Raw genomic sequence first — 14,563 nt, 5'->3', positions numbered from 1 at the left:
TACAGCATGTGCTTAATATCTAGAAATCTTCAAGCTCAAGGGAACACCAAAGGCAGCCTTCAAAGAGAAAAACATGAATCTGAAGGGTCAAACAGTGAAACGGAAGTCCCACCTCTCTGACCGGGTGCTGGAGGTGGCAAGGAGGTGTTATGAGGGAACAGGTTAAAGTTGACTGAGTGACTGTGACCCTTAGCTCTCTTGCATCTTTATCTAACACTTGGGTTGACTCATACAGCATTGCCAGTATTGGGTTGTTTTTGAGCTACAAAAATGCCAGTGCCATCTGGTTCATCTTAAATAGTCTCTAGGATGTGCCACGCAAAGATGAGTAAGATGCAGTTCCAACCTGGAGGAGCTCAGTCTAGCAAGAGGAAGTAGACAAACAAATATTTTCTCGCTGAGTGCCTTTGTTCCCAAGTTCTGTTCTCCTTCTCATTATGCTCTTTTCTAATTTCCTTTCTCCTTTTTTTTCTTTTCTTCTTTCCTTTCAAGGAGAGATGGGATAGGAGGATTTGAAACCCAAATGTCTCTCTCACTGCTCGGTACATCAAGTTCATTTGCCATTACTTACCACATAAATAAATCTGACATTTGTTTGATCCATTAATTTCCTTTTTAAGATTTTAGGTTTCAAAGTCACTTTTCTCTGACCAATTCTTCCTAAACAAGGACAAATGTTCAAGCAGTGAGGGGTGATCATCTCGCTCCCTGACGTGTACATACCGCAGGAAGAGTTTCCAAGATTTTTCATATTCTTGACTTTATTATAGGCACCTGATGACCATAAGAAAGAGACAGGGCAGTAGCACTACCCGCATTGACCAATGAGACCGAGGAGGCGCACCCTGAGTTTAAGCTGCTCCTCAGTTGGTAGCGGTAAAGCTGAAGCGTCCGGTAGGCTTTAATAAGATGTCTTGTGCCCTCTCCACCATAACAGTTGTAGCGGGACCAGAAAGCTTTTATTGAGCTGGCTGGATCGATTCATGAGGCAGGATCTGAGGAGCAAATATGGCCAGGGAAGAAAGAGAAGATCCTGAAGGCAGCAGCCCTACCCTCGCTCTTAGTCTCCGATTGCAAATAGCTGGGATTAGACATACACTTATAGATCCGACTGGTTCCCACTCTGGCCTAACATTAAAGCTACTCCAAGGGACCCACCTGAGCATTGATATAAATTCAGTTAGTTCCTAAAGGAGGAATGAATTTATCTCACCTTCTTATCCAACTATCTTAGTAGACTTAACTTCTAAAGAGACATTTACAGACAACTTAAAAGTTACTGTATATACCCCCCCTCCCCCTTGAACTAGCCCTCGAAAAAGGGAGAGTTCCTTATATTGAAGTCCTTACAAAGCCAGTCAAATCCTGGGCCCTTCTGTCTGTTACTTCATTTTCAATTACTGTCCTAATGTTAAACATGTTTAATGTTTGAATAGTTCATATATTTCAACAAGGTTTGAATTTTTCTGATGACCACGTATTACTTTTGAAATCAGAGGAAAATTGAAAAAAAAAATAGTTTTTGGCCAAAGATGGCAAAACCTCTAAACATTATGTATTGGTTTCTGTTAATACCCAAGAGCATTTTACTAACGGTTCCCTTGGTCGTCGCATAATGTCACTGTGGCTAAAGCCCAGGGGAGGCAGGATGGTTTGCATGCATGTTTAAAAATATTTGAGGAAAATTGTCATCGATCTATATGTGGTTTGGAGCATCTATTGGCTGCTCAGCACTATGGGGATGGAAAAGATGTAGATAGCAGTCCCCAAACTCAGGGTTCCTGTGTGTCCCCAATCAGTCAGGCAAGATGTCAGCCTTCGCGATGACGTGCATGTAAAGAGGCAGTGTGATATAGTGGCTGAGGGTGATGTTTGCCCCTAGACTGTCTGAGTTCAAAGCCTCTTACCAGCTGTGGGACTTAGCTTCTTTATGCCTCAGATTTCTTATGTGTAAAATGAGGGTGATGATAGCAATCTGTAAAAATAGGGATGGGGTATAACAAGGTACTTCAGATTTCCTAGCTCCTAAAGCTGTCACGAGACTAAATGAATTAGTCTACACAAAGTGCTAGAACAGAGCCTGGTATACAGTAAGCTCCACTATATGGAAACAAACTAAAACTCACTGCCTAACCTCTGTTGGTCCTGGATCTGGGTTCCAAATGCTGCAGTGTATTTATCCCCTTCAAACATTTTGTATGAAATTAAAATAACTGCACTTGAAGCACCGCAAATTCAGTGAGACACCAGCTCAAGCTGAGAATCTGCACTGCAGGAGGCTAGGAGCTCCCCAGATGGCTGTGGGCGATGCTTTCTTAGCAGCAGAGCCCAGTGGCACTGAAACAAACGTGCTGTCTGAGCCAGTCTGGTCTGCCTTAGAGAGAAGACTTTCCAGTAGGTTCCATAGTCAGAATCAGGTTTTCTCAGGTAAACCAGGAAAACACCAAAGTGGGGGGAAAGGTCATCATTTCTGTTGGGAAGGAAAGACTTTCTGCCACTGAGAATGCTTGACCTTACTCAGCTGGTCTCAAGGCAGCTAGATGTTCAGTTGGGCAGTTTCCTGGGTGTTTTAAAGAATGTTTCTTGGGTAGACTCTGAATCAGGACCCAGAGGACGGTGCTTCACTGAAGGCGCACTTTAAAGAGTTTCCATGTTGCTTTGGAGTTATTCCCACAGTGAAGCTGAGAGGAAGGAGAGCACTTTGTGAGCAGCGGGCCCATGTGATGTGGGGGTGGGTAGCAATGGAATTCGCAGGGCTTTGCACCTTCTCCCTGATTCAGTGTCTTGGTACTGACAAGGGCCTGAGAGAAGCATCCTCTGTTCTTTTCTTTGTCCAGATTGATGCCCTTCCTCTCATCCACTCCAGCCTGCCCCATTCATTCATTCATTTGAAAGTATCTATTGAGGGCTTACTTTGTGCCAGGCCTTGGGGATACAGTGGTAAGAAAAACATCCTTCCAGTACTCACTACAGAATCATCCTAGAAAAAAAATTAACATGAAATGTTTTCTCTAATCTCTCATTGCCTTGTCTTCACTCCTCTCTCAATCAGTTCAATCCACCATCAGATATTCCAAAGCACTCCTACCACCCAGAAAAACCTGTTGTCAAGCTCATTGACTCTTAACTACGTGGCTTAAAGTACTGCCTCTTCTAGGATCACTGTATTATTATTAAAGATGAAACCGTAAGTCTCTCATAGTGAAAAGTACAAAGATGTGATTTAAGAGCTCGAACAGAACTTGGAGATCATTCTGACCAAGGGATCGCTCACTTTGTAGAAAAGGAAACAGAGCTCAAACTCATATATGCCATTCCTGGCCCATGTCATGTCCACCACACTCTGCTGCTGAGTCCAGGGAGCCCGGAACAAGCCTGACAGGCAAGGGGTCGGCTTGGGCAGGAGCCTGGTTTTCCTTCAGTCATTTCATGTAGAAGGTCTTTTTCCTGACAACTCTGGTGGCTACCTCTGACTCCTTGACTTTCTCTCCCTTGTCCTTCAAATTTTTCTTCCTCATATGCCTAACAGTACACATATTTAGTTTTAAAATTCAGGACTGTTGTGACCCTCGCCCACGGTCAAAAGAGGAAGGATGTCCGCCACACCAATTCAGGCCTACACTCTTTCATGCCACCACACTCTAGAGGAGAGAGAAGAGGACCAGAGACCTTGGGGACAGGTAGCATGGCTCTCCAGAATCACTTGCTTTCCACATTAGCGTCCCCATGAGAAGGGCTCTGTATTAATGATTGAAAGAAAATATGACAAAATCTGGTTGCCTCGGCTAGGATGATTATTGTTTTTTTCCTTTTTAAAAATAATTTTTGTACTTTCCAAATTTTCTTGAAGTGAAGAAATAATAATTATTACGTATGTGTATATGTATGTATATGTGTATATATGCATATATGATATGTATATATATGTGTGTGTGTGTGTATATATAGATAAGTAAAATATATATGTATACCTCAGTAAAAGATGGGACATTTAAGAATGCCAAGGCAGAGACATCTCTCTCTGCAGAGAGACAAAGAGAATAGGTGATCTCAACCTTCTGAATTGAGCATTTAAAAGTGCTTAGGTATTCAGTATCACTGTTTTTGCCAACAACAACAAAGAAAAAGATGTATTTTGTGGTCTTGATTATCTAACATAAGGCTTAAAAGTTCACCTGCAGAAACAGAATTTTTCCTGGAATCCATTTCAAATGTGTATATAAAATATCAGCAGCTGCCTGTGTTAATTCTCACAAGAAATGAAATCAGTATTCTCTACTGAGTTTCGCAGATGTCAAGACAGAAAACTAGAAACGTTAAATTAAATTGACCAAAGTCACACCCTGAGAGTGATAAAGCGCAAATCGAATCCCCTCTCTACTGGAGACAAAGCCAGCACCCGAACTCCTACATGCACTAAATGAGGCAGGGAATGAGAGCTATGACCATTTTTACAAAAGATACACAACATATTCCAACCAGAGCTTCCATAGAGGAAAAGGGAATAATAACTTTAAGTTATTACTCTGTGAAACTCAATGCAGAGATGGAATCTGAAGAAACAAATAATCCTAACATCAGCCCTAAAATAACCCTAACCCACAATATGCTGTTTCAATATCTCTAGCTGTTTGAACAAACTACTAGGCACCAGATCTCATTTCATTCACTCTTTTGCATGAGGACCAAAGGCTGAGCAGGCTTCTGGGAGCATCACGGAACTTGCCCCTTTTCCTCCGTGGTAACCCTGGCCCGAAGCCCTCAGCAGCTCTCCCCTGCAGAGAATCTCCTGTAAGCTCCCAGAAGCCCATGGTGGTTTCTGGAGGCTCCAGGCCCTCCTCAAAGCTGAGTTTCAGCTGGTTCTAGGAAACCACATGGATGGCTCCATGGCTTGGCTGACTATAGTCCTAAACTTCCCCAGACAGTGAGGGCCTGAAGCCATATGAGAATCTTGTGGAAAAGAAGATAGCTCCATCCTGAAGCCATCTCATGAAAGAGGTTGACATCATCTGACTACTCAGGCACCCAAGTGTTAACCATGACAGTTATTTGCACTATATCCTGTAACTTTGGAACTTTATGAATGCAGCCAAGTGATCGATTTAGGATGATTGAATGCTCACTGGACAGAACCGTTACATACACAGATCCTAAGCAATGGGGTCCTTTTAAAAATTCAACTTTAGGGGCCCGCCCCGTGGCCCAGTGGTTAAGTTCGCGTACTCCGCTGCGGTGGCCCAGGGTTTCGCTTGTTCGGATCCTGGGCGTGGACATGGCACCGCTCGTCAGGCCACGTTGAGGCGGCATCCCATATGCCACACCTAGAAGGACCTGCAGCTAAGGTATACAACTATGTACCAGGGGGGATTTGGGGAGATAAAGCAGAAAAAAAAAAAAAAAGATTGGCCACAGTTGTTAGCTCAGGTGCCAATCTTTAAAAAAAAAAAAATTAAAGTTTATTCTTTGTTTCTTCTAAATTTAAAATAACAGTACATGCTTGATGATAAAAATTCTCACAATCTCCAGACGTCTCCATCTCCATTGCAAAACCGAAAGGTTCCAGCTACCTCAAGATGTAACCTTGGTCAACAGTTTTTATATTCTCCTTCCAGACCTGTCTTTATGCATCTATAGACATATATCCTTCCTCCCCGAGTGGGATTACACTCTGCATGCTATTCTCCAACTGCCTCTTTTTCACTTAGGCATTATTTCATATCAAGTCATAAAGATTTACCTCATTTTTTAAAATCTCTTGGAAAATATTCCATGTTAGGTATGAACCATCATTTATTTACACAATCCCTTATTAATGGACATGTAGGTTGTTTCCAATTCTTTGCTAATCTAGGCAATGCTAGATTAAATATCTTTCCCCAATTGTGCAGTGGGCCTCTAGTATTCCCAGTTTCTCTTCACTTGGGAATTGGTAAAAACTCCCAACTGGCCATAGCTAAGACATGTGAAGAGTCATTTCACATTTCTTCTTAACTTTTCAGGCTCTGCTGATCCCCTTCTGTGTCTTCAGTGCATCCTTCATCCTGTACCCATCAGCCTGCACTGGAAGCTTGCTTTATATCAGTGCCCTGTTACACTTTTTGCAGAATAATTCCCAGGCTCTGTCAGCACTGCTTTCCTAAGACATTCTCTGCCCAAATCCCTGGTGTCTGCTTTCTTTTTATCCACATGTAACCCATTGGCCTGGGCTTTGGGCAGCCAGAAGACTCCTTCTCATTTCTGAGCCTTCTTCCTCTTGTTTCTGCTTCTTTTAAGAGTCCAGGCAGCCTTCTCATGCCTGCCCCTCACCAAACCTAGACATGAAGCTCCATTCCATCTCCTTCAGAAACAGTACCCTGAGTCAGTATTCCCTCGAATTTGGAAGTATAACAGAGAAGGGGTCACACTGGGTGCAGTAAATCCATCCACCATTTCTCCTTCCGACATCCCTCATGTTCCTCTGCCTCCCCCACCCTCTGGTTCCTAGGATGAGAGCTTCCCTATCACAAGAAGTCCTCAGGAAACACAATGCCTCATTCTACAGCCCATCAGGCCAGCCTGCCTTCATCAGCCCCATCCTGCAATTCTATTGAATTATAAGTCCTCCATCTCGTTGTGCAAAAATGATGTCTCTCTATCCCAGAAGCCCCATCGCTCCAAGTCTGTATCCCCCCAGCCACTTCTGCAGTTGGCCTTCACCTTGGGTATGTGGGGCCTAGAGCTCTGTCCTTTGGGGAGGAAGTGGAAACCCCAGATTCACCCGTTGGCACCTTGGCAGCAACACAAACATGGTGCCTCTTCCTGTGCAACCCTAGGGGCAGCAGTAATTCAGGACTTGACTGTTTCATCATTTAATGCCCACTGTCCTGTGACCCAGCCTCCTCTAAGCTTGTGCCCTGAAGCCAGCTGCAGTTTGTGCTGGTTTCTGAGGAAGGGATGTCCACTTAGGAGAAGTTAGCATGAGAACTGTAAGACACATTGTGCCAGCAAATAAATTGAGACACATAACTTGGCAGTGACTCTGGACTGGTCCAAGACGCCAAGAAATCTCTTCATTCAACTACCAGGCAGGAAGATGAATTATGGAGGCATTCTCTTCAATAGTCTTCTTTAGCAGCATTTTATTAATACTACGTAGGTGGACAGTCATAACAGTTCATTCATATGGTCAGTTTTCTAAATGTTGTTTCTTGAGCAATGGACACACAGAAGCTCTTCTCCTTCTTTCCCTTGCTCCTCCTCCTCATTGCGCTTTATTGAGGGTAGACCAGATGCCAGGTACCATACTGAGTTACCTCATTTACTTTGTCTAACAATCTTATGATATGAAGTATTATTACATCCACTTAAAAATGAAAAAACTGAGCCTCAGAGAAGATACATAACCAAGTCATACAGCCAGTAAATAGTGGAGTCAGGATGCAAATCGAGCTCACAATAACTCCAAAGCTGTGCCCTTCTTTATAAAATGGACCTTCATTGAGACTAGGACATTTGGATTCAGTTCCTACTCTCAGTTCCAAGGTTCATTGAAAAAGTTTTCCAGTCTAGTAGTGATTTCTAAAACTCAGAAAAACAACGTAATTAACTTAAAATTGATTTTAAAATTCTTGAAGGTTTGCACTTGAGAAATCTCATATTAATTAGAGGAAGTGAAAGACATAGAAGACTTTTGAGAGTATTTTTAAGGGAATTTGAGAGAATTTTCAAGGACTTTAGAGGCTGACAGCATAGGCTCTTTTGTTTTACTTTAAAATTTTTATTCTGAAAATTAAAAACACTCCTAAGAAAAGTACGTAATATGTATATGTACACTGCTGGTTAAAAATAGAAAATTGCCAGTACCTAGTACCTTCCCCATCAGACAGCATCTGTTCTGTGTTATGTCCATGCTTCTGCAGTATGGACATATTTCCCTTATCTTGATACTATCAGGACTGTTTCCTCCTCATTAGCCTTAATTAGAATCATTCTAGTGGTATGTGGAAGAACAAATAGAAAGAGAAGGAGAAAACAATTCCTGTGAAAATACGGTAGGAACTGGACGAAAGGGAAAGGAGGAAGTGATTAAAGAGGATGAATGGATGGATGAGTCTTTGTGAGAAAGGTATTTTCTGAGGTGGAATGAATGGAGTTAAAAGGAAACAAATATAGAAAAGACGGAGTGTGCTTTGGAAAGAAGAAAGGATATGCTGATGAAGGGATAGATTAGACAGGTCCCCAAACTCTAGAGGTGTTTGTACTACCACTTGGAGGTTTAGCTGCTCCCTGGAGCAAGTGAGGTGGAAGGAGGGAGGAGAAGGGCAGCCTGAGTGTGAAGGGAGAGGGCATCTGGAGATATCTGGAGATGGACACTGTCACCAGTTGGGAGACATCCCCCAGACTGAATGTGTGAGAGTGTGAATCTCAGATTCTGTTCTAAATAGAAAGATCAATGCCCAGGCATCATTTTCTTGCTGCTATTTGGGGGGTGTTGGGGTTTTTTCACCATGATACACGAAGTGCCATAAATACTGAGTGAGTGATGAAGAAAAGAGGCCAGGAATTGAAAATACAATAGCAGGAATCTGCGTAGTATCTTAGAAGAGAAAAAAAAAAAAAGTACTGCACGTAATTTGGTATATTTTGGACAGAACAAAAGGCTTCATAATTAAGCTTTATCATAAAATGCATTTACTTAGTTTATGACTACAGTTTACATCATTCTTTTTTTTTTTCCAGGAGCCTTGCAAACAACAATCTCCAGACACTCCCAAAAGACATTTTCAAAGGCCTGGATTCTTTAACAAATGTGTAAGACGACCTAAGAAATCACTGATTAATTCGTTAGTTTGCAATGATTAACAAAGAAACCTGGTATTGGTGATTAGAATTTTTAATTGGCTTTAAAATTAAATTAGAATTTTAAATTTTAAGTTGGCTTAAATTTTCAATTTACTTGGACTGAAGTTTGAATCTTCTATGGTATTTACCCCTGGAAATCCTGAAAATATAGTGCCCAGGCATGCCTTTGACAAAGTGTGTGTCTGTACGGGAGCGAGTGACGATGAGGGACTTTCAGCCGGTGGAAAGAAGAGGCCCAGATAGAAATTTCAAGATGCTTTTTTCTCATGAGGTCCAGGAAATGGGGCTACAAAGGAAAAACATAAAGGAGTCTGGGAAACTGACAGAGTCAAGATGAAAGGTTACACCCATGGGCTGGTCAGTCAACAGAGAAATGGAGCAGGAAGTGGGGGAAGGGAGGAGAGTTTGCCTTTTCTCTCATTAGACTGAACAACAACTCTAGGCTTAATCCCCAGGAATTTGGCTTAAGCCCCAGAAAGGGAATGAACTTAATTATTTTTGACCCTTTTTCAAACAAAAGAGCTTTCAAACTTTGACTTTTAAGCCTCAGAGTGAAAGATCTTTGTAAGGAATTTGTATATTTTGCTGTAAGCAAAGCGAGTAATATATGCCTAACCCTCTCCAAAGCAATTTCGCTTCATTAAGTGCCTTCCAGAACATTAGAAGGGTGTTTAAATGCCATAAGGTAGAATACAGGAACAAATGAAAGGATGTATGAAAAGAAAAGATTTCTTATTAATCAGGTACTTTGCTATAGAATATATATTCAAAACAACTTTTCTCCAATCACAAAAAATCTGTCAAGTATTTTCTCCTAAACCCAGTACTGAACTTCCAATCAGTAAGCTAATGAAAAACTTTCTTTGTTCCTTATAGTATTCCCCCAGCCCCTCCTCCATGCCTATTACCCCAATTGCTGAATGATGGTTTATTTCCAAGAAAGTGCCAGACTCAGGACGCTTCCCAGAGAGTCTCGGGCACACCACAGTTATCCGCTCTGGTTTGGGACAGCCCAGCAGCGTTGACACTCATTATTCTGGGTCAGAGTATTCTTGGGAGATGAGGTCAGTCCTGGGAATGTCTTGGAAGTTTATGATTCTCTATGGCAGACTTGGAGATATAGCTTATTTGGGGACCCTCTGGCCCATCTCTGTGTCAGCCTATGCCCCACACTAGCAAAAAAACCCCACTTGAAATTGGCTTAGTCTCTCCAGGGAATCCCGTAATGGATTTGCCTCTTGGTCCTACTCTGTTATGCCCAAATCAAGAATTATCTAAGAAGTACGGGGACCCATGCCAACTTGCCTTTTAGGAGATTTCTTGAATGTATCCCTTAAAAAACATTTTTAAATGCTTCAGCGTTTAAAAATTCTTCATGTGCTGTGTGAAGAGTAGGCAGTACCTATCTTAGGAGTTCTGTGTGACCAGAAAGGATTTTAGAAAAGAGATGGAACTTCTGAACAGAAGCAGTGCAAATAAACAGAGAACTTAGTGAGGTGGGATCATATGTGGAAATTTAAAATATCTATGCTGAATAGTTTATTATGGACATGAGCTATTGTATGTCTGTGTTAACTCTGCTGTGTCGAAGTCATTTCCTATTAAAATTGAAATTTGTAGACCATGGAATAGGATCAGGATTAATTACATCTGTGAGGAAGAAGAAAAGCAAACAGCTTACTCGATTTGATTAAATATGAAACAGTTGAGGCCGGCCCTGTGGCTGAGTGGTTAAGTTCTCGTGTTCCGCTTCGGCGGCCCAGGGTTTCAACAGTTCGAATCCTGGGCACGGACATGGCACCGCTCGTCAGGCCATGCTGAGGTGGCGTCCCACATGCCACAACTAGAAGGACCCACAACTAAAATACACAACTATGTACTGGGGGGCCTTGGGAGAAAAAAGGAAAAAATAAAATCTTTAAAGAATAAATAAATAAATATGAAAGAGTCATCAGTGCATTCTATCCTCTAGACCTGTGCTGTCCAATGTGGTAGCCACACGTGTGGTCACTAAGCACTTGAGAAGTGTTCCCAGTGTGACTGAGGAACCTAACTTTAAATTTCACAAAAATCAAGTAAAAAGCTAAATTTAATTTTAAAAACTGACTCTGGGTTCAATTACTGGGAAACTTTTAAGTATGTTTGGAACAACTTGGGGTGTGAATCTATTTTTTTCAACTGTAAATTTTATTAAATCTAAATATAGATCAGGTGTTCCTGATGAAAATTTAGCATTCAAATTGAGACATGCCATAAGTATAAAATACACACTAGACTTCAAAGACTTAGTATTAAAAAAGAATGTAAATAATTTTTATACTGACTACACATCAAAATGATAGCATGTATATATTAGGTTAAGTAAAATGTATGATTAAAATTAATTTTACCTATTTCTTTTAACTTTTTTAACGTGTCTGTAGAAAATTTTAAATGACGTATGTGATTCACCTTCTATTTCTCTGGCGAGCACAGCTCTAGACGGAGCTAACTTTGACTCCAACAGGGAGTAAGTTACAAGTTCCCATTGCTGGGGTGGCCTTCCAGGGTTTGCTGCGGTAACTGTCTGAGCGCGAGGTGAATAGTTGGTCAGGTTCAAGGTAGATTGTGGGGCATCTCGCACACGATGATTATGGCTCGTTCTGCACATGCGAATGGCTGAAGTAGAAGCCATATCTGTGTAAGCAGGGCCCACCTACAGCAAAAGCAGTTGGAGTCTGTCTTTCAGGGACCTGAGAGGGAATTCGTTTAACTGCGACTGTAAACTGAAGTGGCTGGTGGAATGGCTAGGCCACACCAACGCAACTGTCGAGGACATCTACTGTGAAGGACCCCCGGAATATAAGAAGCGCAAAATCAATAGTCTCTCCTCCAAGGATTTTGATTGCATCATTACAGGTAATGTATTCCAAATCATTTCACTTCATAAAATGAAAATAGGGGCTACATTTTTTGCATGTGCACGGACCGACATGTTTTATATCTCAAAGACCAAGCAACTTAATTTTAAAAATATTACGAACGATTAAAACTTCATGTGTTTGAAAGCAAAGTAAAATTGCTATTTTACTATTTCCCTAAAAAAAAATTTATTTCTTATGGACATTTGAGATCCAGCCGAGGAACAAGGCATTAGCACACGGTTACTCATCATTTCCTATTTTTGCAGAATTTGCAAAGTCTCAGGACCTGCCTTATCAATCACTGTCCATAGACACTTTTTCTTATATGAATGATGAGTATGTAGTCATCGCTCAGCCTTTTACTGGAAAATGCATTTTCCTTGAATGGGACCATGTAGAAAAGACCTTCCGGAATTATGACAACATTACAGGTACGAAAAGCCTGATCATATTTGGAGTGGAAAGTTAAGCTGCTTGGGCCAAGGACAACAGGAAAAAATGGGTGGGTGTGGGGAAATGCTTTAGGCAGGCTTAGGGTCGTTGGAATGCCAGCTCTGCCATTTACTAAGTGACCTGGGATTGTTCCCTAAACCTTAATTTCCTCACTTGTAAAATGGGAATAATAATACTTAATTTACAAGGCTGTTATAAGATGATGCCATCATATATTCAAGAAACTTAACATAGAACCTGGCTTAGTAAATATGCAATAAAAGGTGGATTATTTTTCTTCAAAGGAAAAGTATTGGACTAGGAATCATGAGTTCTAATCCAGGTTCTGCCACAAACCAACTGGGAAAGTCACTCACTCTCACTGGGCCTGCTTTTTCTTAGCTATAAAATAAGGATGCTATTTTAGATCACTGAATCTCAAACTTTGTTTCACAAACATTACTTCCGCAAAATATTAATATATGCCTCGTGACAAAAAGGGTTTTGTGTTCCCCTAAATCTGTGAACTGTATCTCCCACTTGGAGATTCATACACTTTAGAGGCTCTGGGAAGCCCTGCAGTTAGGAAACAACCGTTTCTAGTATTTTTTGCATTTAATTTGACCACGAAAGCCAATTTTTTTCCATGAAAACTTTTACTTAGGTGATCTCTGAAGTTTCTTTCTCATCTCAACCATTTTTAAATTTTTAAGTGATAAACTAGAACATGGGGCTCCCTCTGAAATATTTACATCAAGTTTAGCTTCTAACATCTTTATATCTGCTCCTAAGAGCACTCAAATGTCCCCATAAAAGGTCACACATTAGACGAGGCTGGGAGGGTCATAATTAGACTTTGATGGTGGTCGTGAGCTCCATTGCTCAAAGGATCGAGACAGGTCTGGGGCTTGCTTGAGAGTGAAGTGCCCACATGAAGGGATCCCCTCCAAACTGAGACCCTCCCCAAATCCTCTTTCCTTCTTGTGGAGAAAGGCTATGCTCCCCCATCTTCCTAAGCCCCCCTCAGTTTTCCAGTGGATTTCAGCAGGCCTTTGCGTAGTCTAAACCAGGTTCTTCTTACCTGTGTATAGTCCATCAAGTGCTTTGAATGAATCTTTATGTGAGCACTTGAAAGAGAAATGAGCTATATATTTTCAGACTTTCAGGAGGCATTATCTAGTCTAGGATGACAAATATATGTCACATATGTGGTCGCTATCCCCTCTCTCACCCAAGACGAGCATCACTAATCTATCATGGTGCTCTTTCATGCAGAATGCAGACAGGGCCACAGAATCCTTCTCAACACAGTTCTCCAGGCAGTCACAATCAATCAGTCAATCAATACTGATACATGGTTGAAATCTAATGGCCACCTCTGGTCTAGTCCAAACCCTCATTGTACAGAAGAGCAAACTGAATCCCAGAGAAGTTAAGTGATTTTCCCAAAGTCACACAATCGATTCAGTCCTGAAAAGGGTCATAAATAGAATAATTTGGCCTGTGGATGGAGCCAATTAGTAGAAGGAATTGGTGCAGAACTCATTGCCTCAGCGCCCTAGAGCTGTAGTCAGATGAGGCCTGGGGCCCAGAATTGCCCTGCCTCTCTTTGGATTTCCCAGAGCCGAGCTCCCTCTAAAAGATTAGAATCTATTGATAAATGTTAAATTCTTAGCAAAAGGATACTCAGCTAGGCCACTGACAGATCCCATACTGTTTTCTGAGATTTTCCAAAGTAACTTTCAAGAGCATTGCCTGTAGCTGTACCCCTCTTTCACTTTTCTCAAGGATTCCTCTTCCTTCTTTTCTCTCCTGCCACCAGTGACCTAAAGCTTCAGAAAAATGATAAGTGCGTCTCTTTTCCTTTCCCAGGGGAGAGTCAGATTATTTTAGAGCAAGAAGAAGTTCATACTTAGAGCAAATCAATTACAGGTAGAGCCATGGGCTGCCCAGACAACCGCTCAAGACTACGTGGGGTTATTCTAGAACCTTTTGAGATCTTAGCCCAAGTTGGAAGCCCTGGAACAGCTGACTGATGCCCCAAGTTGGGTTAAAAGCATAGCGATGCTATAGGCCTGGGTTTGAAGGCCAAGTCTGCCTTCTCCTACCAGCTGTGAACCTTTCTGAGCTTCAGTTTGCTCATCTGCAAAAGGGAGAATAATAATATTTCTCTTTTAAGATTGTTGGGAAACTTTAATGAGATGACTTGGCAAAGCACATAGTAGATGCTCAATAAATGGCAGTTTTCACTACAATTACAATGACTAACTCATGATGTGTCAGGAAAAGCAATGCTTTCTTTCTGCAAGAAGGGAGAGGAGAAAACTTAGGCTGTAGCCATGTGTCCTGAACATCCAGTTCGTGTTGAATGTGACGTGACAACTCAA

At 41.6% G+C, this 14,563-nt stretch overlaps 1 protein-coding gene across 2 annotated transcripts in view; it reads left to right on the top strand.

Annotated features, from left to right (window-relative positions):
• The window catches only part of LGI1 (leucine rich glioma inactivated 1), a 37,392-nt gene that overhangs the window by 21,435 nt on the left and 1,394 nt on the right, over window positions 1-14,563 (top strand). For both annotated transcript variants that reach the window (XM_008520680.2, XM_070609395.1), the window contains 3 exons: window positions 8,719-8,790; window positions 11,570-11,739; window positions 12,011-12,175. In XM_008520680.2, the coding sequence (XP_008518902.2) occupies window positions 8,719-8,790; window positions 11,570-11,739; window positions 12,011-12,175 (407 nt within the window). The remainder of the gene's footprint in view (window positions 1-8,718; window positions 8,791-11,569; window positions 11,740-12,010; window positions 12,176-14,563) is intronic.

Source organism: Equus przewalskii, chromosome 1, assembly GCF_037783145.1.
Source record: "Equus przewalskii isolate Varuska chromosome 1, EquPr2, whole genome shotgun sequence".
Taxonomy (NCBI): Eukaryota; Metazoa; Chordata; class Mammalia; order Perissodactyla; family Equidae; genus Equus; species Equus przewalskii.
The sequence above is the reverse complement of the archived record's forward strand: the minus strand, read 5'-3'. Positions and strand labels throughout refer to the sequence as shown.